Source organism: Diospyros lotus, chromosome 5, assembly GCF_014633365.1.
Source record: "Diospyros lotus cultivar Yz01 chromosome 5, ASM1463336v1, whole genome shotgun sequence".
Lineage (NCBI taxonomy): Eukaryota > Viridiplantae > Streptophyta > Magnoliopsida > Ericales > Ebenaceae > Diospyros > Diospyros lotus.
The window spans coordinates 18,683,441-18,710,042 of record NC_068342.1 but is presented as its reverse complement, the minus strand read 5'-3'; the positions used below and the strand labels follow the sequence as shown (position 1 = coordinate 18,710,042).

General features: G+C 37.6%; 1 protein-coding gene across 4 annotated transcripts in view; it reads right to left on the bottom strand.

Annotated features, from left to right (window-relative positions):
• LOC127802561 (mitochondrial carrier protein MTM1-like) overlaps window positions 1-24,088 on the bottom strand; it is a 37,580-nt gene extending 13,492 nt beyond the window's left edge. Inside the window, exons 1-10 of one of the 4 annotated variants that reach the window (XR_008023305.1) lie at window positions 23,632-24,088; window positions 22,557-22,631; window positions 21,462-21,587; window positions 20,891-20,950; window positions 20,618-20,788; window positions 19,777-19,867; window positions 14,463-14,554; window positions 14,206-14,355; window positions 12,944-13,002; window positions 12,070-12,502 (exon numbers count right to left, since the gene is read on the bottom strand). Coding sequence is in view for 3 of the 4 variants with exons in the window: in XM_052338427.1 (XP_052194387.1) it covers window positions 12,364-12,502; window positions 12,944-13,002; window positions 14,206-14,355; window positions 14,463-14,554; window positions 19,777-19,867; window positions 20,618-20,788; window positions 20,891-20,950; window positions 21,462-21,587; window positions 22,557-22,631; window positions 23,632-23,889 (1,221 nt within the window). In the remaining variant the exon portion in view is untranslated. Of the gene's footprint in view, window positions 1-11,949; window positions 12,503-12,943; window positions 13,003-14,205; window positions 14,356-14,462; window positions 14,555-19,776; window positions 19,868-20,617; window positions 20,789-20,890; window positions 20,951-21,431; window positions 21,588-22,556; window positions 22,632-23,631 lie in introns of those variants that run through there. The other 3 variants (XM_052338427.1, XM_052338428.1, XM_052338429.1) reach the window with 3 other exon arrangements.
• Window positions 24,089-26,602: the final 2,514 nt, after the last annotated feature.

Genomic DNA, 26,602 nt, shown 5'->3' with positions numbered 1-26,602 from the left:
CAATGACAGCCTAAGATTTTAGTGCTCCCGCCTACCAAGGGAAGCCGCGACAACCAGATCGCTACCACTAATAGTTGATTTGCGGATCACAACATGAGTAAATTCTTAGATAGCTAGCCACAAGCCACTGAAGAGCTACTTCTTGTGAGCTTAGGGGCCCGCCCGAAGTAGTTAACTAGAGTGAGCATCGGGCTTCCCCATGACCTCAGGGAGAAGTTGACCACGCTGTTGCAGTAAAAATGCTAACCTTTTCACCTGGACGCCCGTAGACATGCTGGGATTGACCTGTCCTTCATCTGCCACAAGTTGGCCATAAATTCCAACGCGAGGATGGTGGCACAAAGGAAAAGAAAGTTAGGTGAGGAAAGGCAGTAGGCAATAGCCAAGGAGGCGTCAAAGCTCCTCCAAGCCAGATTCATAAGGGAAGTAGATTATACCACTTGGCTGTCAAACGTGGTGATGGTAAAGAAGTCCTCAGGAAAATAGAGAATGTGTGTAGAATTCATCGACCTGAACAAAGCATATCCAAAGGATTCCTACCCCTTACCAAATATCAACCAACATGTGGATGGAGCCTCGAGGTATAGATATCTCAGCTATATGGACGCTTACTTAGGGTATAATCAGATCCAGATGGACCCGAATGACGAAGAAAATACAATTTCATCACTGAGGATGCGAATTTCTGCGATAGAGTCATGTAGTTTGGATTAAAGAAAGCAAGGGCTACATACCAGTGGCTGATGAACAAGGCGTTTGCTGATCAAATAAGACGTAACATCGAAGTGTAAGCTAATGATATGGCGGCCAAGACGTCAAAGAGCGGAGATCATTATTCAGATTTGGCCAAAATCTTTGAGCAAATCTGATGACACAACAAGAGGCTGAATCCAGAAAAGTGCATTTTTGGTGTGCAGGCCGAAAAGTTCCTCAGATTCATGCTCACTAATCGAGGGATAGAAGTAGACCCCGATAAATACAGAGCTATCCTCTAGATGCGTAGCCCCAACAATGTGAAAGAAGTCCAATGGCTAATAAGTCGAATAGCTACCCTCTCTCGCTTTTTCTCGAAGTCAGCAGATCGAGCTCAACCATTCTTCTAAAGTTTAAAGAAGTTAGTAGAGTTCTAGTGGAATGAACAGTGTGAAGTTGCTTTCCAAGAGCTGAAGCACTTCCTAACAACCCCTCATTCTCCCAAGGCCAGAGCCTAGTGAAGAGCTTTTACTCTACCTCTTCATTTTTGAAAGTGCGCTCAATTCTATGTTAGTAAGGGAAGATAGGAAAATACAGCAACCGATCTATCTTATCAACAAAGTTTTGCAAGGGTACCAAATTGGGTACCAGATTATAGAGAAGTTAGCTCTAGCCTTGATTATCGTAGCTTGGAAGCTCAGGCCTTATTTCCAAAATCATCGGATCATAGTGCTAACCGATTAACCAATTAGGTAGGTGATCCAGAAGCCCGAGTTGTCAAGCAGAATGATTAGGTGATCAGTGGAGCTTTCCGAGTTCTATATACAATACCAACCCAGCAAACATATTAAATCCCAAGTACTATCTGACTTCTGTGTTGAATTGTCTTCACCTACTCAAAGTTTCAATAATAGCCCTTGGTTTTTGTTGGTGGACGGAGCTTCAAACATCAAGGGGAACAAGCAGGAATAATCTTAGAAGGGCCAGATGGGCTTCTGATCGAACAGTCCCTCCGTTTTAACTTTAGGGTGAGTAATAACCAAGCCGAGTATGAAAGCCTCATCGTTGGGCTACGCTTGGCCAAAGAAGTCAGAGCCACTATGTTGGTTGCAAGGAGTGATTCCCAACTAGTGGCTAATCAAGTTAAAGGTGAATTCCAGGAAAAAGATCCCCAACTCGACAAGGTCAGAATCTTATCCGAAGCCTTCGAATCTTCTGACATTAAGTACGTCCCAAGGGAGAAAAACTCAAGAGCGGACTTGCTCTCAAAGCTTACTCGCACCAAGGCTCCAAGAAACAACTGGTTGGTTATACAAGAAACCTTGAATTCACCAACTGTTGACTTAGAAGTGCATATCGTGGAGGCGGACCCTGACTTCTGGGGGTTCCCCTTCATTAGGTTCTTGAAGAAATGAGTCCTAACTGATAACTCAGAGGAGGCCAAGAAGTTAAGGAGAACGACTAGTCTTTATACCATGATCGGGGATCAATTGTACAAAAGAAGCTTCACTATGCCACTCCTTAAGTGCGTGGATCGAAGATAGGCCACTTACGTAATGGCCGAATTTCATGAGGGGGTTTGCAAAAGCCACATTAGGGGCCAATCCTTAGCAACAAAAATATTGTGGGCCAGGTACTATTGGTCGATCATGCGCAATGAGTGCTTGGAATACATGAAAAGATGCAAGAAGTGTTAGAAATATGCGAATGCGCATCACTCCTCACTGGAAGAACGCCATAGCCTTGACGTATCTTGGCCCTTCTACAAGTGAGAGATTGACCTGCTCGAACCTTTTCCACTGGCCTCGGGCTAGCTCAAGTTCATTGTGGTGGCCATCGATTACTTAAGCAAGTGGATCGAATCTGAGCCCCTAGCAACAATTACAACCGTAAAAAGTTAAAAAAATTCATCTAAAAAAATGTTATCTGCAGATGTGGCTTGCCCGGGTTAATCATTTCCAACAATGACACTCAATTCACCAATGCAAATTTTTAAGAATTTTGTAGGGAGTTCGACATTCATCAGGCCTTCACCTCGGTCAAGCATCCCCAAACAATTGGGCAAGTTGAAGCCACTAATAAGGTCATCCTCATCCTCGTTGGGCTTAGGAAATAGATGGATTAGGAAAATGGGGCATGGCTGGAAGAGCTCTCTATGGTGTTATGGTCATACCATACCACAATACAGACATCAACGATGGAGATTTCTTTCAGGCACACTTATGGGTCAGAAGCAATGATTCCGGTGAAAGTTGGGGAGCCGAGCCCCCGAAGACAGTGCTTCCAAGAAGATACCAATAGAGGTATGAGAGCTAGCCCATATCCGAGAACAAGAAACTAAGCAAAAGGTATCCCAGAGGTATAATTCTGGGGTCAATCCCTGGAGTTTTCGAGAAAGAGACCTAGTCTTGAAGAAGGTAGAGATCGCAAACAACAACGGGGAAGGAAAGCTCGGTGCCAACTAGGAAGGCCCTTACCGTGTTACTCAAAACGTCGGCAACGGGGTTTACCACCTTACTGAGCTCTCAGGGCAACCTTTGTCGAGGTCGTGGAAGGCAACCAACCTATGGAAGTACTACAACTAAATAACAATCTCACGATCATCCTCAAGAATTGTTTATAGTTCAAAATTAATTTACTGATTTTGTGTTTCTTATCTAGATTCAATTTATTCTTTGATTATGTTATTGTTGCTTTAGTTCTGTTACAAGGCATATTATTTGGTTCTATGTCGAGGTCCTCTTGTCAATGAATTTAGATGTTCTGTTACATGGCATGTTATTCGATTCAACACCTAGGTTTCTTATCAATGAAGTCAGATGTTCTGTTACATGGAATGTTATTCAGTTCTACACCGAGGTTCTCTTATAAATGAAATTAGCGGTTATATTATTCGATTTTATGCCAAGGACCTCTTATTAATAAAGTCAGATGTTATTCAATTCTACGTTGAGATTATCTTATCAATAAAATTGGATGTTTAGAGGATCGATTCCTTTACACTGCTAAGTCGTGCCCTACCCAGCCAGGCTCGGTCAATCTGTCCACCTACGCCCGAGCCAGTCTCGGCAGCGAACCTTGGGTCATCCCGAACTCCTAAGTCGTGCCTTGCCCAACCAAGCTCGATCAGTTCACCTACCTTCGCTTGGACTAGTCCCAAGGGGCGAACCTTGGGTCATCCTAGACTCCTAAGTCGTGCCTTGCCCAGCCAAGCTAGATCAGTCCTCCCACTTGTGCCTAGGCTAGTCCCGACAGACAGACCTTGGGTCATCCCGGCCTCTGCAGATCACCTTGAAACAAACACACTCTCCCGACCTAATGTTGGAGGTAAAAAAGAGGTAACAACAAATATACTACGCACAATCAAATCAACATACAAAATCAATTGCAACTTAACACTGACACCAAACAATGTAGAAAACTAAGGAAACATTACATTTCACGACTCATCCTTGGAAAGAAAACAAAAAGTAACAAAGAAGATGCTGTCAACATACAAACAAGGAATAAGATCAAGGAAATATTCTTTATTGCATCGATGTCAAAATTACAAAAAAATGCCCACCTATACTACAAGTTTACAAAAAGAAAGAGAAGAGAGGAGTTAGGGTCGAGCAGGTTTGGGGCCAAGATCGACCACGAGCTCGACAACCACTCTCGAAGTGAACTTAAAGATAGCTGCGAGCTCACCAGACTGGTCGGCATCTTCCATGGGCAAGTCTCCCTTAGCCCTCAACGCCCCTACCGAAGCTTCGGCCTAACCAGCTAGATCCACCAGAGGCAAATCCACAAGCTGATCGGCCACCACTTCTTTGAAGGCACAACAGGTTGAGAAGTCGACTTCAGGAAAAAAACACTTAAGCCTTCGCAAAACCCTAAAGGAATTGGTCGACAGCCTCATCATTCAAGCTCTCAACCTCAGTTCGCATCGCGGATATCTAAGTCTTCAGCTTGGTAGCCTCGAGCTTGGCTTGGTTAGTTTGGAGGATAGCGGTGGCAAGGTCGATTGTCAGCTTCGCCACCTTCTCGGCCCCTTCCAGGGTAGCGACTTTGGCAGTCTGGGTTTCCCCCTTTAACATTGTTAGTTCCTCCAAACTACGCTCCCACTGATGTAGATACTTCTTGGAGCGGTCATCATCTCGGATAACTAGTTTCTCCGCCTGCGCCACTAGCTTTTATAGCTCCTCGATCTTAGTGGCCACTGCACCCCTCGCCCACTCCATCGCCTCCTTGCGAGCTTGGCTGAGTTGCTTTGACTGAGTCTAGAACTCCAGCTCCTGTGTCTAAAAGGCACTGGTGAGATGGAGGGACTACATCTCAGTCTAGCAGCACAGCCCCCCCAACTCCGAGCTCCAAGTACCTCTATCGATCGGACTCGAGGTAGAGGCACTCCTCAACAAAGGCCCTAGGTCAAAAATACTTGCTCCAGAGGCTCCTCGGATCGGCCTTGTTGTCGTCACAACCTCACAAGCTCAGCCTCGACAAGGTTTGCCCGGAGCCCAATGATTGATCGATGGCCAAGCTTGAGGTCCTGAATGTAACACCCGGGAAATTCTTGAAGTTATAAATGTAATTCTACATAGGGTGTAAGTGAAATTTTTGGAAGATTAGGGCTATAGGGTACACTATCAATAGTCTTGAGTGACCGGGTCAACTGCAGGGACTGCCTCAGACCCTAGATGTCAAAGAAAAACGATATAGTATCGATAAGCATTTCGAGACACAATAATGACGTTAGAGATAAGATGAAGACTCATGATGACGTTAGAGATAACATAAAGGCTCATGATGACGTTAGAGATAACATGAAGGTTCATGATGATGTTAGAGATAAGATGAAGGCTCATGATGACTTTAGAGATAAGATAAAGGCTCATGATGACGTTAGAGATAAGATAAGATTTGATATGATTACTACAAAATCCAAGATCTATAAATAACATGTTCATGGCCAAGGGTTTTATCATTCAAAGTTGTGATAAATTCGTATTGGATGAGAGTGATTCAAGCTTAGTGGATAGAGGGCTTTTGTTCTTAGAGAAGAAGAAGCATGCAAAGCACACATGAGGCATCACACGCGCAGAACACTTGGGCAGTGTGTGAGGAGGTGGTTTGGTCAAAAGACTTGAGGATTTGCATAAAAATCGAGTTTTAGCACGAGAATTGAGGTATTCTGAGTTTCATTCAAGGTGAGTAGTTCTATCCTAAATACTTGTTTTGATTCTACCTAAACTTGATTTGATTTCATGCAGAAGGGTTTTGTTGCATGTGAATGATTGAACCTGTTATGGTTGTGTTTTTGTGAGAGGTTCGTCCTAAAATATTTTATGAATATGCATTGAATTTTGTGCGATAAATTATGTACATAAAATGTTATTTTATATGATGCATCGAGTTGTGGTATGTGGCACTGTCACGTGTTTGTGTTGTTTATATGGGATGTCAGGTTGGGATGTTGTCTGGATAGTGTAGTCGTAATTTCCCAAGGGTGTTGTCGGAATACCGTATAGGGGTATCTCGTGTTGGTGTGCATGCTGGGATGGCCGCCTAGGGTTCCGTGCTGGGGCTATGTGGCCAGGGAAGTTATACTAGAGCGACTGGTTATAGATGTGGGATATGGGTTGGAATGGGTAATGTTTCCAGAATGTTTTTGAATAGGAACGTAATCTCTGACGTGATTGTGGTGAGCCGGGTTCCTGGGTTGATGTTGACCCTCTTGGACTGGGAGTGGTAATGATTGTTCCCGAGGTGTCAGGGAGATGCGTTGACTTTGCCCCTCTTAAGGTAGGACTGTGCTGTGCCAATGTGTCGATGTAGTGATGTTGCCTTTAGAGAGATTGCTCTTTCCCCAAGGTTGGGTTAAATGTTGTGTGGGATTCTCTTGGGCTGGGGCTTGTTGGGTTATGTCGGTTTTGTTTCATGTCTCACATACATTCATGAAAAGGTTTTTGAACTCTCACTTAGATGATTCAACATCTTATTTGGACTTTGTCCCTGAAATATTCAAACGTTCCAAGTGAAGGCAGCGGTGCTAAGGGGAAAGGAATTGCCGAGGATTGACGACGATTATTAGATTGTTCGTAGCATGTCTTTCAATTATGATTTGTATTTTGATGATGTCATGTTAAACGATAAGTACGACTTTCATGTTATGAATAAGATGAGTTCGGTTATGTACCGTTTGAGGTTATGATCTAGCTTTCGCATTTATGATGATTTACTTGTCTTAGCTTATTGATTCTTACTTTGGTATGCTAAGAAGGTGTAATGGGATTTTCAGGGAACGATTTATGTCGAGTTTATGTTGGAAAAAAAAATATATCCCCGAAATCTTACGTTTTCTAACGCCCTGGAAAAACGGGGTGTTATACTAGAGGGCTCAGATTCCTCCTGTCGAGCAGTCCTTGGCCTCTTTCCCTGCAAGTGGGCCTCCTCAACATTAACCTGTGCCTTAGACTGTTGAAAGCTCCTGCTTTTCGAAGAAGTAGGTTGAGAAGATGAATGGGGAGCTGGCATTGGACCCTTGGACAGCACGGGGGCCTTGGATGCCTGGGCACTCTTATTTAGAGCAGGGACTTTCTTAGCAACCCTGCGAGCTAACATCGAACTCGATTTGGCCCCCCTTTGCATAGTACACACTGCCTCACCTCCTCCAAAGTCATCTTGGGGGTCATTTCACCTGAAATAGAGAGTAAACAAGATAAGTAACAACAAGAGTTAGTTGAAAAAGAAAGATGGAGAAAAAACCAACCCATGTAAACAGCCAAACCCTCTGGATCATTCCCCTACTTGACGAGGGTCGAGCTCTCTAGCACAGGGCAATCCTCAAGGAGATCCATCGTCAGCTAGTCCTCCAGACTTAGGCGCCTATATTCGACCCCCATGATGGAGCTTGACTCTTTTCTCCAGCATAGGGGGAATTTGGCGGCCACTTTATCGTCCAAAAAGAAAGTGAGCACATCCTATTGAGAGGCTACTTTGAAGTAGCTGGCCTCAAAATTCTTATAGGAGTTGTCAAAGGCCTTCAGCAATTTCCTTCCCGATAGCCCATTCAAAGAGACCCAACTACCCTTGCTGATGCCCTTTGACTGAAAGAAGGAAAAGAAGACTGTGCTCACTCCCCAACCTAAGAAGCCAGACAACACTTCGAAGGCCCAGCTGTTCAGGTGCAGCTTGGTTGAGGAGACATTTAGCATCGTTAACATCAAGCACTGGAACTCGATAAACGGAAGTTGAAGACGAAGACATGTAAAAAATGTCTCGTACACAAAAATCAACCTCGAGTCCGCGACCATGAAGACCCATTCCTCTTCCCCACAGAGTTGAGACTCAAACAAACCCTCGTCTTCTTCAGTCGCTAACAAATGGATCCACGACCTCAACACAACGACACTATGAGGAGAGTTGTACACTGAGGTGACCTTGGACACATCTTCACTCACCCAACTATAGTCACCACTTGCACCAGAAAATAGGTTTGAAGATGACCAAGGCATGGATGAAGCACCTATACTATCCCTAAGGGAACCAAGGAAAACAGAGCCATCATAAGTCGTGCCCCTTTCCTACTTCGATCTATGTTTCAACTACCCTAGTCTACACATCGAATCACTCCCCTACGCTTGACGACCAAGCATCGGATTCCTTGCCAGGAACTCTTTGTTGATAGTCATGGAATCACTCCCTTCCCCAGATTCACTCCCCAAACTTGTCGTAACACTCGATAAACTGGTAGAAAATAAAAAATAAAAAAGCGAAAAAGTGATCGAAAGAGTCATTCACATGAAGTTACTTGTGGAAACGAATGAATCTGTAGAAGAATAAGCAAAACAGGAATTTAGCCCAAACACACGAGCGATTAAAGGCAGAAAGAATGTGGAAACTCTTGGGAAACCAGGGTTCAAAAATCGATCGCAAAAGTAAAAGTGAGAAGCGAGAAAACAACCTACATGTGCCTTTATATAGATATCACACAATGCATCCAACAGTTTGAGATCAAACGTCGCCAAACACCCGTAGAGATCATGCCACATGTCACACTCCTTCATGTGGATTAAATGCCTTAGGTTAAAATGTCGTGACAACTCCCTATCTGCCCACGACGTCACATCTTCTAGAACGAACGCCTCAAATTTCAAGACCACATGCGTTACTTGTCAGAACCTTGAAAAACAGCTCCTGCATCTGTCGAGCTCGGTCCCAGCAAGCTCAATCCGAGGTCAAGGCAAACTAAAGAGTCACCACCACCACGTTCCTAACTCGAATGCTCACCCATGCGAACATCAGACCTGGGGGGCTTTAGACGATACTGATCCATTGGGCCAGCCCATTACTTGGAATCTAGCTCGGTCCTCAAGCCAGATCTTAGCCCAAAAGCTCGAATAGCGTTTCCATTCAAGCTAACGTTCTTGCGTCAGTAATAGATTCTATCAACCCCAAACAATTTGCACGTTGATCCTTATCAGCTTGCAATCTTCATCAAATTTGAGATCCTTGAAGATGATTCCTATCACTACCGTGCATCTTGGCCCTCTATTCTCCCACGACAGCTAACGACACGCAAGGTACCTTCATCTCTATACAAGTCAGTCTGATTACAGGTCAAAGTATATTCTTTTCAAACCTTATCAATACTCTGACATTCTAATTTCTCACTGACTTGAGTATCAGAGTTCTTGCAGGTGCTAGCTACCTAACTGCGAGGTCGTCGCCGAATCGTGGCATTTCGCCGCCATCACAACCAGCCTGATCAACTCCGTTAGGCCGAAAAGAACATAATCCATGAAGAATTAAAACCTAATTTAAGTGAGTGAGTTATCTCTAGTCGGATCAGTGAGAAATTAAATAAAAAAAATACCCCAATTCGATAATTAATAGTAACATTTGAGAAGAGCGGGGTTACAAACACAATATATTGTTTCGGTATTAAACCAAAATCTTCATTTGTAATTGATAATCTTGGATATAGTTTTTAATAACCAATTCACTCCCGAGCTGTTAACTGGACCCCAAAAATGTATTGTAGGTCATGAAGCTAACTCCTAAAAAAGGAAGATGAAGATGATAAATTTTTATTGGTTAATATGGTTGATGTTTATTTATTTATTTTTTACTTTTATGGCTGATTTACTTATGTCAAATCTTAGAGATAATATAGTATATACTCTTTTAAACATTTAAATATTAAGTTGATTTCAATTATTTAATTATAAAAAAATAAATTATTTAATATTAAATTTTTACCAAACTATTTTATTTTATTTTATTTTTTCACTATTAAATAACAAAAATATGAAAATTTTAATTAAAAGAGATAATAAAACAGAACTTAAATCTAGGGATATGTAATTTTAGAAACCATTACTTAGGTTGACTTTTAGAGTGCTAAATCGATCCTCATTGTCAAATTTAGCAAACCAATCCCAAATTGATCCTCCAAGAGACTCGTCATCGCCAAAATCATTTGCTAAATTTTTGGCGAAGCTCAAAAACATTGCCAACTATGGTGATTAAAATCTGTAAAGACATCATCACCATCTCTCCCCCCCCAACGGCCATCAATGCCGAACGAGCGACAAGCAGACAACCAGCGACGAGCGATGACCAACGACAAACGACAAGAGCGATGAGCAACAGCGACAACAAGCAGACTAGCAATTTGTGTATGTATATGATGTTGGTTGTTTGGAAAATTTGTATTGATTTGTGTATTTGACAAGTGATATTAAAAATTTGTGTATTTAGTTATTGTTTTGTATATTTGATTATTGATTTTGTACATGTGCGTACTTGATTATTTTGTGTATTTAATTATTGATTTTGCATATCTGTGTATTTGATTATTTTGTATATTTAATTATTAATTTATATATTTAATTATTACTTTTGTATATATATTTAATTTATTTTGCATATCTGTGTATTTAATTATTTTGTATTTAATTATTTTATGTATTTAATTATTAAATTTGTATATATATTTAATTATTTTGTGTATTTAATTATTAAATTATAGGTAAGGTAAAATAATAAATAAATGAAATTAATAAAATTAAAAATTATAAATAAAGTCAAATAAGTAGAATTGAAACTTATTGATAAATAAATAAAATAGAGAAGAGAATATAAAATTTTGTTAGAGCAGATAATTTTTAAAATAAAATCAAAATAAAAATTAAATTATTTATAATATAATAAAAAACATAATAAAAATTCTTGTTAAAGTCAAGCCATAATTTTATATTTTTGTAATACCAACTTCGCATGTTTGCAGAGCGGGGCGTGGCAGGGCCTAACCTTTTTCTATCCCCTCCCCTCCCCCCCAACAGGAGAGATTTCAGATTTTTTTATTAGTGATTAGGCTGCGTACTCATAGAATTTTAATTTTAATTTTTTTTTTTAATAATTTATTTTCAAAAAATAAAAAACACATTCTATTTATCACTGAAAAACTAATTTTCAAAATAAAAAACTAAAAAACGCATTTTATTTAATAAATTAAAACTATTTAATTTTAATATATTATTAAAAAATATATACATTTTACAATTAATAAATCTTGCAACATTCTTTCCGTTACAAGAATAAAATATAAATAAATTACATCATCTTTTCCATATTTTGATTATTTTGCTCAAAATAATTTTTTATTATTTTAAATTTTCTTTACAATTTTTTTATTTTAAAAAATACATTTTTAAAATAACAAAATAAATGTTTTCAATGTTTTAAAAAACTAAAAATTAAAACTGACATAAAAGAAAACGAGGGTTAATTTCTTTAAAAATTTTGTAAAATTTACTCTTGCAAGATTTTGGTAAAAGAATAAATTGACAAGGTGAGTTCAATTATTTTTTAATTAATACAAATATTTATTTCTAATTTGAAAAATAATTTCAATATATATGTATATATAAACATATTACTAACTAATTTAGTAAAGTGACAATCTAAAACGCAAACAATACTCGGTACTTTTTTGACAAATCAAACATCATACAACACAGCCTCCGCTATTACTAATACTAGAAATGTGAGGACATTTCAAAATTTCTGCTGTTTCTAAACCCAATGCACTTTACCTTTTCCTTCTGCCAATTAAGCACTTAATAATATTTTTTATTACCATATTGTCATATTACTTTGGAAATGCTTTCTGCGTTAAATGTATCAAAAAATACCATATTCATAAAATATTCATGTTGCTAATGCTGATCATAGTATTCTTTTGTTCTTTTTTTTTTCCCCTTTCGAAGATGTTAGTAACGACGAACGATACACTTGTGTTGACAAACTAGTCAAGAGCATTTATAATCATGAAATGAAAATACCAAGAAATTTAGAAGACATGGTTGGCATTTGGAAATGGTCTCATACCTCAATCTGTCAGTATACACGGGCCGCTTCATTTTAACGAAAGAATTAAATGAATTTTCCTTCCTGGCTTAAGTCTGTTGACCTGAGGATTCATATAGGGGTCTGCATCTCAAGGAAGGGGTGGACAGGAAGAATCCTCCATACTTCGTCGTAAATGCCTCAAGAATTTGTAGTATGGGATAGTAGCAAAAACCATGGTTTTGTTAGCTGCAGCGTAACGTCCGTACAATATATATGAAACCTCACTGAAGTTGTCTACCTCAAGAGCAGTCCCCTGATGATAGCCATCTACTCCTACTGTATCGAAGAATGCCTATGATGTAACAAAGCATACTTGACGACTTCATAAAAGGAAACCACTATTCCAACTGATGGTCCTGCGCGAGCAACTCGAGGCCCAAGTCCTGTAAACAGCCCTTTTATCCCCCCATCCCTGATGAAGATGATGATAATAATAGTTCAGCAACACAAACCAACATATAAAGCAAAATAAATCATTTATCCATAACTTCTTTCAACACAATGTTCTGGAAACTATCAAATTGGAGAAAAGGATCAACGGTTTGGACGAACCATGTTTAAAATAATTAATCTTAACAAACAAGGAAAATAATAACCTAGTTGATCTGATAGGTTCAAGTAGTTTAACCCTTTCTTAGGCCACCTGAATCATCTAACAACTGATTTGCCAATCAAGGTGGTTCGACTAGCTGCTTCAAGGTCAACATATAGTTTATATAGTTCATGGAGGACGTTTACTATTGAGTGTTCAGCTCATCCATCATATATAGGCATTCCATGTGTTCTTTGTATCAAAATACCCAACATCGAATTTCACCAAACAGCTGAAGAACCTTGTGACAGTATTACATACCTCCAAATTTCAACCAATGTCTGTTTTGTGGTCATAGTCAACGCTCGGGCAGGATCCTTCTGAAAATACAAGAGGAATACAACGTCAATAACTGGAAGAGAAATCAACAAAAGCCATTTTGCTAAAAAACAGTATCCAGGTTGCAGGATGTCAAATTATCAGATATACTTGCACATTTTGCCTTTTGTAAGATATCCTCCCACACTCTCATGTGTGAGTCATTCAGAACTAGGAAGGGCTAGTGAATGCATCTTCAAAGCTCTCTTCAGTCAAATGCAAGATAGCATGATCAGAAGATAATCCTAAAGAAGGTTTCTTAGTCTGCTCCATACGTAGTTGCCATGAGTACATTGGGACAAGCAGCCCATAAAACAATGGGGACACACACACACACACACACACACAAAAAAAAACCTTTGCCCTAGACCTTAGTTCTAAGGCCAGCAACTACATGGAAAAGCCAAAACTTGTGAACAGTATACTGAACCACAAGGAGAACATTAGATGTAATTAATCCAGAAGGTCTAGAACACATTACTGGTTCCTGAGTAGATAGCAACAGCTCAAAGTAGATTCCTTCAGGAATTGCATATTGGAATGGTCAGACCACGTGCCAACACAGAATAGATAAGTTGGACCTTTTTCCTAGTAACTCCTTCCTGACCCAACACTAACAGGTTAGTCCTTTGGTGCTTTAATCAAACAACCTTTGCCAGTTGACATCATGAAATTGGAGGGGCTGATAGAAAGTAATACTTTGAGAAGTACAAGAGCTCATTGTCTTCTAAACAATAACTTTTTGACATACAGATGCATATAGATATGAATTCAAATAATTCCCTTCACACCAGAGACATCATATTGGTATTTATGGGTCTGAACTAAAAACTGTCCAAATAAAAACTGTGGACCTCCCGGATTAACCACCAGGTAAATTGATGTTTCATCCTAAACCAGATCAATCAATTTAATAATAAACATTGTGAACACTACAACAATAATACGTTTATAAAGGCAAAGCAGGGATCCTCAACAAGTACAAGGTCTCAGAAGGCTACAATAGCCAATTATGGAGAGAACTTTAATTTCTAACATTACCCATCTGCTGCTAATATTTCATTATTATATCGTTCTTATGAATTTCTGTTATGTTGAGGCAATTTTCCTCCAAGGAATTGTGGATGAGAGCAATTTTAAAATTATAATTCTGCACTGACATAGGAAAACATGAACAGGGTTTCAAGTTTTGTTTAGAAAACAACCTCTATCTGCCGCCGAGTTTTTGCAACATCTAAAGGACATGTAGCAGCGGCTGCAAGGGTTCCTGCAACAAAGCCAGCACAGAAGTTTGTCCCCACAACATTGGCTCCACTGGTTTTATCACCAATTAGACCCAACATTCTTCTCCTCATCTACACAAGAACAAAAGAAATCACATCAACTCAAAGACCTTTAATTGTGGTTCACAAGTAATAACAACAATCAATTGTGGTTCTTCTGAAAAAGAATTAGGTCTCACAGGCTCAAGGGTTGACCAGCAGATAGCAGAAAAAGGAACATCACGTGCAAGCTGTGCTCCAAGGCCCGTCCATAAAATGCGGTAGTTTTGCACTGCCAAATTATAGCATGTTACCAAAACAGGAGTTGAGTATAATATGCAACAATGAAATCAAAATTTTCTTCTCTTTATCTTACTTTTAAATAATCTTTTAGGGTTATGGTTTGCCTGCCGGGGGGGGAGAATGCATAGGAGTAATACATCAAATCAGAGGATCTGTCAAGATGTTGTCTTACACTTCTGAGTTTGATGTATAAGCAGTAGATAATAACAGGAACTTGTTTACCAAGTACTGATAATCTAAATGGGCCAGTGCACTATATTTGAAAAAGGTCACAAAAATCATTAAAAAAAGATTATTTTCCATAAATGGCATCCACGCAACAAAATATGGTATCGCAAGAGCATATTCTTTGATTTATTGTTGTTTTTTATTTTATTATTTGTGTAGCTTATCATTAGTGTTTAGTCTATTAGGTTTTTGTTATTATTTATACGAGGGTAAATTACCAAAAAAGACCCTAACTTTTACCCTTATTTCAATTTTGGACTGAACTTTTAATTTTATATATAATAACATCCAATTTATTTTTGTTTCAATTTTAGACTATCATTTTTCTTCCGTTAATAAAAACTATTAAATGCAGTTGTGGCATGCAAAGTCAAATTAGCAGATTGCCACCTTAAATAAAAAATGCTAATGTGGTTAATAAATACTAAATATATATAAATATATTTTTAACAAAAAATATAAACTATATATAAATTAAAAAAAAACACATCTCCTCATTGGTGGCAATGCCCATCGCTGATGTAATAGCCAGTCCGCCAACAGTGTATTGTTTTTAACTTATAAAATATATGTAGTTTATATATTTTTTAGTTTACTTTGTGTTAAAAATATATTTATTTAAGCCACGTCAGCATTTTTAATCTGGGGTGGCAGACAAGCTAATATAACTTCACATGCCACATTAGCATTTTACAGTTGTTACTAATGGAAGAAAAAAGACTTTCCAAAATTTAAACAAAATTAAAATTAGATGCTATTATTGATAAAATTTGAAGTTGGTACTGATGTGTATATGAACCAATGCCCATTTTCCGAAAGCCTAAGAAGGATAAGCCCAAAAGCAAAAAAATAAAGCATAAGGGTTAAAAGCCACATGAAGGGGTCCAGGAGACCCTCTTGATAGACTCCCACAAGGGAGTACCAAGAGCCTCCAAGAGACTCCACAAGGTCTCCCAAAGACCCTCCCATAAGGTATTCTCATGTCAAACGTGCAAACAGTTACCCTCTGAAATCCTCTCCAAAAATTTCGTAATGGATAAGGGTTATTTGAAGTAGTCCTAATCATGAAATATTAGGATTGTCATCACTTCCAAGCAATTTCAACTATAAATAGAGTAGGATCCATTATCCCAAGTAAGTCACTTTTACTCATTCAAGAGCTCTGCAACTTTCTTTGATTTTGGCGAATCTGACTTAAACATCTGAGTGTTTGCACAAGAAATGCCCTATGCTCTTTGACGATTTTCTTCTTTGCAAAGTATTTGAAGCATTGAGATGGTTCTTCCCCAATAAATAAATTATATTGTTGTGTTCGAGCAACAACAAGTACAAAATTGGAAAAGAAAAAAAAAATTAAAGTTGGATGCTACTATTGATAAAATTAAAAATTCAGTCCAAAATTGAAAAAAAGGGTAAAAGTTCAGCATTTTTTTGATAATTTACCATTGATATTCCTAGCTTTAAGTAATCATGTGACTTCTAACATAGATGGATGGTTAAGATTAGAAGGATTAATTTATGATCAATGGCTAGGAAATATTACCACTCTTAACTTCAGTATAAATAGTCTTTAAGACACCTTGTAGATAATTGTTTTTATTCTAATTCAACATTTGAGGTTTTCCTAAACCTTAAGTTTCATACTATTGTTCCAGATTTGAAGTCTTAACTGCTTTAGCCCAAATTGTTCACTTGTTTTGCTGATTCTTCCTCTCACATTGCATCAAAGTGGTATCAGAGAAAATGATCCTATAGTTATGTCAAGATTTTTTCTTGAGACCTATGGTTGGACATGCTACAGGATGTATAAGAGATAATCAAAGCCAGAAAACAAAATTGGCTGGGGCAGAGTGCATGATTGGAGATTTCTTGTGAACTGTGCTTGCTTTGCAACAACAAGAATGTGTAGGAACCTGCATGGATATTACCAAAGGTGGCCTTAAGGGAGAATTTGATGATGGAGAAAACGAAAACCTCTTGATGATGCTGGAACCACAGATTTTGTGGCACAAGGCAGATTGAAAAGAGTGGTTGTACATGCACTAGATTTTCAACTGGTGGAATCAAGGTAGAAGTTGCAGGTTTTAACAGAGAGATGCATGCCAAGAATCTTTGAATTGAGAAGCAAGTTTAGAGAATTATTTTTGAGTGGAAGCTTATAGCCAAAGACAGGAAGGTGCTATTTGTCAAGCTAAAATTGAAAGAGACAACCCTTCAATGATGGAAGAGAGTTGTAGAGTAGCTCACTTGCAAAGGTAACCAAAAATTCAGACTATCGAGCATATGAAGACTAAGATGCAGAAGCAATAACTGGTGATTGATTATACAAAGGAGTCATATGAGAGATTTCATTTCTTGAAGAAAAAGGGGATGACTATGGAGAAGTACGACTGAGTTTTGGGTTAAATAAAACCAGTGAGCAAATGACATCATAATATTTGCCTGGTCTGAACCAAGCCATGAGAGATGAAATGGGAGTGGTGAACTTGTTTAACCATAAAGATGCTTGGCAATATGCTTTAATGGCTAAAAAGAGGTTATGGCATTATGGTTTGAGAAAACCAGTACCTGGAGAGAGTGAAGGTTTTTGGCAGCATACCATAGTTTCAACTAGGGCTTTTCAAACTAATCAAACAGACAGGCCTAAAAACAAGTCACGGAGTTGTTGTAGCTAACAAATCACCTCTTAAGAATGTTTCCAATGTTGAGGGGGATGGAAGTAGCAAAGATTTTAGAAGATATGGCACACAAAACAGTTCAGGTTCCAGTTCTTTTAATTCAAACAGCAATAAACAAGGCCATTGTTTCGCTTGTGGTGAGAGGGGACACAACTCATGCATGCCCGCAATGCTGAGTGAACTTGGTGGAATGAAGGAAACTAAGAAGAGCTTCCAAAACCAGTTTATGATGATTACGCAGAAGAAGAGGATGTTGAAATTTATCCATTAAAAGGAGAGTCCTTAGTTGTACCAAGGGTGATGACAACATCTTGTGAAGAGTAGAGGATTGATATTTACCCAGTTAAAGGAGTGTTATTGATGTTAAAACAATTTACTAAAGTAGAGTTTGATATGTAGCACAAAAAAAAAAGCATTCAACATTTCTTCCACCAATAAGGAATCAGTGGTATGATGAGTTATGACAGCTCCAATGATTGAAGAAGATTGGAGGCGTAATAGTTTGAAAACATGTGTTTTCTACTGTGGAACGTCTGGACTACTGTGCTTGATGGGAGAAGCTATGAAAACACTGTGTTGAAGGATGTTGAGAAGCTTAATCTGCAAGTTGAGAGGCATCACCCATATTTCATGGTTCCAGAAGAGCAGTGAGCACCAAAAGGTAAAGCTAAAGACCATCTCATGGTCTATCGCAAGATTGGCTTTGAAGAGAAGTTTAGCTCCAGATGTGGACAAGGAATTAGTACTGGGCATATTCTTAATCCATGCTATTGAGGTTCCACGCACCAAGAGGGAAGGCAGATAGTGATACTAAGTGGTGGACTTCTCCAAGGGGTGCAGGATTTATGATCAGAGAAAAGACATCTGAAAAAAAACTTGAAGGTAAGTGGAGAGGAGATTCACTGCTAGAGCACATAGCACTTGACTGGTTTAAAGTTGAAAACTGCATTACTCAGGTTGCATTGCATCCCACAGTTTTCTTATTCTGTTGGAAGCTGGACACCAAAAAAAAAATAGCCATTCATCCTCATCATAGCCATGAAGTGCCAGCTAGAACAACCCCATTCATCCTCATCACTAACCTTGAGGTGCCAGCTAGACCTAACTACAGCCTGGGTTTACATTAAGCTGCTGATAGGCCTGTAAGTAACAAGTCTCTGCTGCGTACACTTGTTGATGGAACTGACATATTTATGATTCTAAATTTAAACTAATCCCACTAACTGTTGAGGGATATTGGATGGTGGAGCATGTAGTCATTCAAAAGCAAATGAAAGGAAAGATAGATTTGAGGATGTTGTCGGGTGGTACAGACAACATAATCTCCTTCATAATACCTCCAAGAGATAAAGTTGCAATAGTTAAAAGAACTAGAGCAGGAAAATCTAGCATGCTCAATGCACTATGTCTGATCATAGAGCTGGAAAGAGGTAGAATCCAGATTGATGAGTATGATATTACAAACTTTGGACTCATGGACCCCTGCAGTGTTTTGGGTATTATACCACAAGCACCTGTGCTTTTCTCAAGAACTGCGTGATCTAATCTTGATCCTTCTAATGAACACAGCAAGGCTGACCTTTGGGAGGCTCTAGAGAAAGTTCACCTCAAGGATGTCATCAGAAGGAATTCTTTGGGGTTATTTGTGGATGTCTCCAAGGGAGAAGTTCAGTGTTGGTCAGAGACAGTTATTAAGCCTTGCCCGAATGTTACTTTACCAATCATAAATCCTTTTTCTTGGTGATCTTTTGAATAAGAGCATCAGACCATAGTCTCTCCCACTGTTTGAGGCATTGATGGAGGATATCATTCTCTTCTTCTTTCCTGAATGATATGAGTTTCTTTTTAACCCTGGGAGATTGAAGCAAGAGCATATTCTTAGATTTATTAGTGTTTTTATTCTCTTATTTGTTTAGCATATGGTTAGTTTTTGCTATTATTACATTTTAATACTTGTATTATTAGCTTTAATAAGTAGTCAAGTGACTAGCATGTGACTTTTACTATAGATGGATGGCTAAAGTTTAGAAGAATTCCTTTTTGATCAACAGCTAGCATCTATTGCAAATTACATCACCTGAGTATTTTCCATTAGTTTCCATTAGAAAGATATGGCAGGCAGAAATCCATCACTTCACCCCCCCCAACACACACCCCAAACCCCAACCAACAAAAGGAAAAGGGAAAGGCAAAAGGAAAGAGAGGAACATAATGCTGTATGCTTGAAGATTGATTGGAGTCATACTTTGCATATCTTGTTTTCCTGCACAAAACCTTTAAACTATGAACCTAGGTGTCAACTTACAATTTTGAAGGTTGTTTGTGCTTCTGATGGGGGGCACTACCCCAGCCAATGTCTTCCAAACTCCTGGAGGCTTGACACCCTCTTTGAATGCCTAAAGTAAAGAAGAATATCATAAACTGATACGAGAATAACAAACTTTAGCCAAAAACTGATATGGAATCCAAAAAATGTCCTCTCAAGCAATATTGTAGAGGACAAACACAAAAGTTTTTCAAACAAAAGCATGCAATAACCACCTCTGGAACAGTTACATCAACAAATAGGGTCCCAAAACACATTAACTTTCAATTCCAAATCCCAGATCTTAATTATAATGGACACTAGAAAGGAAAAGAAAAAAGAAAAGAAAAGAGTAAAAGCCAGCCTAGAATCAAAAACAAGATTGGTTCACACTAATTAAAGATGTTGGATGAGTGAGTTTATCACACCAAGAAATAAAATGGCTTCTGTTACCAATTGCAACAATAAGCATACCAATTTTATTTTTACAGTAGCTAGTTGATATGTAAATAGGTCAATAACATGGGTATTTGAGTTTTAACTACTACCATTCCAATCTCCTTTTAGGGTCGATTAGGAAATTCATTGGGATTACCACATTTTATGATCAACTTAATTGAGGTAGCTGTTGGGTCAGATAAATTTCAGCCACTGGATATATATAGTGTTACCAGATAACCAAGAAATTTAACAATTGTAAGAGATTTTAAGCATTTTCACATACAACACAACCTAACCCAATGGGATGTCCCCTGAGAGAAGTAAAATAATGCCATTTTCCATAGTCACATATAATGAATATACATGTCAAATAAGAATCTTCATATACAAAAGGCAATACCTGCATACGAGTTCTTGCAAGTTCAACGGGATAACAAGTGATACAAGCTAGTGATCGTGCCACTGAGCCAGCAACCAAGGGGACATATGGGGTAATGCTAGGGGCATTTTGTGATGTGAATTCTTCCATATGATTACGCAAAATATCATAACAAGGCAAGTAGATACCGACCTGGTTTGCATAAGTTCTATAGTTAAACCTCATACCACATCTACGAATGGGTCTATGCCCAAAGAAATTAAGGAAAAGAAAAAGGTTGTGATATAGACTTACAGTTGGCACTGCTAGTGCCAAACTTGCACCTGTGCCTCTCCAAAGTCTTGCAAGACCTTCCTGCACATTTTCATACTGATTAAACACCTGGCAACCAGTGTCACCATACACAAAAATATGCATGAATTTGCATCATTCCGATAACATCACCAAGAATCCAAGATAAAGGTGTTAAGAGAACATTTCAACTTCTTACAAGAATAAATCGAGCCACTACGTAGAACTTTAAAAATCACAAGTTTATGGTCAAGATGTGAATGCACATATTCAGTCATCTTGTCCAAAGAATCTATGATTTACTACCTCTTTAAGTTTGGGCATACTTAATATGCAGAAAACATTTCCAGTAGTTTACAATTTGGCCAACAGAAACAAACAACCAAATTAGAGTGACCATACAGACTGCACGGGCCATTATCTAGGAATTTCTCCAACAGTTGAAGCATAAAATTGTGAAACTGGGAAAGACTAATGCATATAAGCACCTAAGCATCAATCAAATTCAATTGGGTTGCCTCTCTGAAACAAATAATTGGAGCACCTGCATTAGTAATCACACAACTTTATTAACCTGGCGTGCAACTTTGTAAAATACATCCAGCGTCCCTCTATATCGATGAAAGTCCTGAGGACCTGCTGTTTCAGCAACATGAACTGTACGAGTGCAGGATGGAGGACATCTCATATCTGGAAGCATCTAAAAACAATTGCAAAGACAGAATTTCGTCAATGAAGAAAACTTGGGGGACTAGAATCAAACTTCCAATTCCCACAAACATAAGCATTGTTGGAAGCAAAAACAGTTTTCCTTGATAAATTAATTACAGGTTCAACAGATTAGCTACAGAGTAAGAAAAGCAAGTGGCAAAAGGATGAGAAACAGAAGATCAATAATTACTAAGGAACACCTTTAGAAACATAAATAAATAAAATTAATCTCTTACAGTTATCTATTTGATTTTCTAATGCTGGTAACATTTCTAATGTTGCTTCTACACACAACTAAATTAGCCATTGATGTGTATCATTTATAAAAGTATATTCACAAGATGCTAGGCTACTAGTCAGGGAATAAATATGATTTGACCCTATGAAGCAAGAAACTAAATGCAATGCAAGATGATTCTTCAAAGAATAATTCACCAAGGTGCTAATAGCCATTTCAAGTGAAGGCTAGTCCAAAAGGATGCATGGGCCTACCCACAAAATAACATGGATTATGTTACCAAAAGGAGAATTAAATCATTAATACTTTCTTTCATCTTTGATTGTCCATCTAAGAGAAAAAATACATGGCAACAAGGATAAGGATTTTTATTCATTAAACACCAAAGAAGAATTTTGATGATGATATAAGTTATTTCATCTTGGATTGACCACCTAATACAAAAGATATATGGAAACAACAAGAAAGGGCATTCAATTAGTGATAGATGAATTGGAACTCTAACATAGTTGTTGAATGGCTATCATCAGGTCATTGAAAAAGAAAAAGTTCAAAAGATGGCCTCAAGGGCACTAATGATTCCCTATGTCTCCTAAGCCCTTCAACATCTTTAAAAAAATCAAGATTTTAACCAAACAGATGTAACATTTTAAGTTGTTCCACCAAACTACAAGCACACCCAAATAAGAAAATCAAAATGAAAAACCCCTGAAAACATACCGTGTTCATTTCAAAACATGTCATGTTGCAAAGGCGTTCATAAGGGACACCGGCAGCTTGTGCTTGCAACCTTGTCTGGGAAGTACAAATAGCGGTCAGTAAATTCAATGGAAATACAATAACTTTATAATGGTACAACTACATCAATATTGGACTAAAAAAAAGTTATTAGGATGAATACAGAAGGAAATAAACGAGATGACAGGTCAAAGGCAACCCTCAGAGCTCAAACTAGACTTGCATTCAGGAGCAACATTTAGCAAAATATCTCTCCAGATGGAAAGTAAAATTATGAAGTAAACATAAGGAGGAAAATCTATCCCTCAATTCATATGACTGTAGACAACTATAAGGCACCCTTTGATTTGTTATAGGAACTGGTTCATTACAGGAGATGGGAATTAGGAAATTTAAGAGTCATTCATCTGCAGAGAAGTATATGAGTTTTAGTTGGGAAAATAAAATAAAAGAACAACAATCACAAGCTTTTATCCCATTGAGTGAGTTCTGCTTTAAGAATTCTATCAAAATAAAATAAATAAAGTCTGCTCATGAAAACACATAAAGGATACTCTCATAGAATATAGGAAAACCAACCACACAAATTCAGAATTCGTTAATTTAGGATGAAATGATTTCATCTGCAGAACCAAATTTTTACACAACACCCAAATACTACATGGACTATGAGCAGATGAAATTGGCATCTTCCAGAAGGAATAGAACTCTCAAAAAATTAATGAAATAAGGAGTGCTAACTGCTAAGTAGGCATTAAGAAACTGCAAAACTACCAACAAAATATGAGGAGGAAACTGTACCCCTAAAAAATTCAAATGATCATGAGAATGGACACCAAAGTTATATAACAAAAACAGAAGAAGGGAAAAGCCATCCATTAATTTGTATGACCACAAGACACTACAAGAATAATCTACACAACAATGGCCCTTATTCACAAGCACCGTGAAAAATCCTGCCTCAGATAACCACCAACTGTTATATGAATTTATGAAGTGGCGAAAACAATTGAATGGGGAAGAAGAGATAAATGAGGGGGGGGGGGGGGGGGAAGACCTTGGCAACGTCGAGGGGATTGACGAGGACTGCAGAGAGGACGGCGGCGCCTGCGGCAGAGAAAGCCCTCTCCGCAAAACCGACATCGACATCAGGTAGCGTTAAGTTACCGGTTCCGGAACGAGGAGGAAACGAAGAAGAGGAATCTTCTTCTGCTACTTCTTCTCGAAGCGCCGTGGAAACGTTGGGATCGAGCTCGACTCTGGAAGCTGCGGCGCCAATCCACGAAGGAATCCCCTGCCTTGTTGGTCCCGCCATTTGTCCTACGGATGAAATTCAACAAAAGAACACACGTATTTTTACCCTTTCCTTCCGGATTGCCTCAGAATCGATTGGAAAGAATTAAGTAGATGGATCACGAGAGAGGGGTAGGGTTTGATTGATGGTTGCATGGAGGAAGAGGAGGAGAGATTTGTCGCGTGGAGGCGCCAAAGCTTATGAAAAGAAGCGGTCAGAAGCTTCCACAGAGGCAGCCGCCACCCGTACTTCTAATAAAGAATGGAGAGATTTTTTAAAAAATATTATTCAGTTTTAAAAAAATAACAAAATATTAAAACCTTTAAATAAATTACGTAATTTATTAATTAAATTAAAAACATGATTTTTTGTTTAGATTTCTTTAAAATTATAATAATAATTTTAAACTGAAACAAGGAAAGTGTGAAACCATTTTTCTTTTGATTTTGCTTTGTTGTTTGAAATTTGAATGGATCATCGTCATGGCAAACGTAATGGATGCCACTTGCAGCTGCCGTGAAATACGTGAGTGGTGGACAGGCATATTATTGCCCATTGCATGGATGTGGAGCTTTGAGTTGTTTGGGGGGAAATTTAATAAAGGACGTTAACACTTTAAATACACAAAATTACATTTTACTCATACTCTCATTGTCTGAACACAAAATCTTTCATTATCTCACCACGAAAATCCCATTTTTTAACTGCTTACCAGTTACTCGATATTAAGAGTACAAATTTATTTATGCTTTTCATGATAATAAAATATTTTTAAAGTATATTTTAAAAATAATAATAATTTGTACTTATAGATCCCTTAGAAGTGCTTAAAGAATTCACTCGGTTAAAATATATCAAGTAGTTGACTAGTGCAAACAACTGGTCAATGGAAGTTGACCGCTATTTTAAAGATTAAAATAAGGTTGTAAGTAGTTAATTAGGATGATTTGACTAAAATTTGACATAAATCTTATTTACTCTTTAAAGAATAAACAAATAATCAACTACCTGCTTACCACTAATCAAATCAATTAAAATTTGACTATGAATTATGAGTTATAAAGGTACTCGACTAGTGAAGTAATGAGACTGTATTAGTCGTCTAAATTTAATAGAATATTTTGTTTGTGTCTTGAAATCTATAAATAATTTATTAGTAGACAAACACTATAGTCGACCAATCCTTTTTAGTCTCTAATTCGAAACCTAAGTTTGACAAGTCAATTACCCTTATATATGGTTCCATTGTCCTTAGCGTATGTATACCTTTTATGCTTAAATTTTATGTACAAGTTTCATGTTTTGGGGCATAACCTATTTGCTTTTTAGTTAAAGAACAAAATTTCCCTATTTGGTTAGGTAATCCTAAAGAATTAACTAAATCACTGCACCTTTTCACTAAAATAATTTCTAACTATAAGGTCGTTTATCTCTGGTTTGATTTTGAATGTATCATTTCTTTTTATTACTAAGCATTTATTATCCTTGATTTATCACTTACTTATTGTTAAACCATTTTTTGGTATGATGTTCTAAGAGTCAAACCCTCCAAAGAGATGACTCTCCTTCCTTTAGAGCAAAAAGTGACGCATCATAAATTTGAATTTTGAACTCCTTTTGTAATATTTAAAAAATTTTAAGAATTTTTAAATATCAAAAATTATTTTTGAATTAATTGAAATTAGACTTAAAATGGAGCTTAGTAATAATTTAATGAATTATCGAGCCACAGAAGCAATCTAAAAGAACTAAAACATGAATTCGCGAAGAAAATTATCTAAGTATATATAATTTGTTAAAAATTATAAAGATAATCCAATTTAGCTAAGTTAAAAGGAGGTAAATGTGATTGCAAAATTGGATCAAATCATATCAAATTAGCTCAAACCCAATATTGGCTTTGTAGATGCGATTGAGATGAACACGCAAAGCCTAACTTTTCAAAAATCTTCAAATGGATTAAAAGTCATTCGAGTTTTAAGTCAATAAATTGATTACATAGCTTATTTTGGACTTAAATGAAATCTAAATGGGCTTAGCTTAAGACAAGTGGAAACTTGGGAGTTAAATAAATATAACCGAACACACAATAATATTTGCATGTCGCATTTTCACCTATCAGACTTCAAGTAATCAGACCCAAAAAGTTTACAAAAAAATAGGTTCCACGACACAACAACCAATTGGAGAAGGTTACTTTGAACTCAAATTTTGGTCAAATAGTTTCAAACCAAATTGAACTATTCAACGGGTCTTATAACCAACATGGAGGAAAGTAACTCGATACTCAAAATGGATTTTCAATGACCAATGATGAAGTTACAAGTAGTCATGTAACATCCCGCCTTGTCGGACGTGTCACTATAAGAGTATTTTCGAGAATCTTTTTTTTTTTTTTTAAATAATATCATCACGCGCGGTACTTCATGAACCACCTTCACATGCAAACATAAGATCTCGAAAATTCCAGTCTTGCCCGTTTAACTTAACAAGATCAATAATCTTAACAACTAAACGAAAGATATCATAATGCAGCGAATACATTAACATTAAACACCGTGATTCTTACATAGCATTTCCATAATGAAATACGTAATACAAATAACCAAATGATAACAATGTTATTGTACAACTACTTATACACACGCTGGAATACATACCAAAAACTCCAAAGTTTACAATGACTATCAATCTAAGTACCGTTGACCTTCAACCGACCATGTCCTTGCCCTCG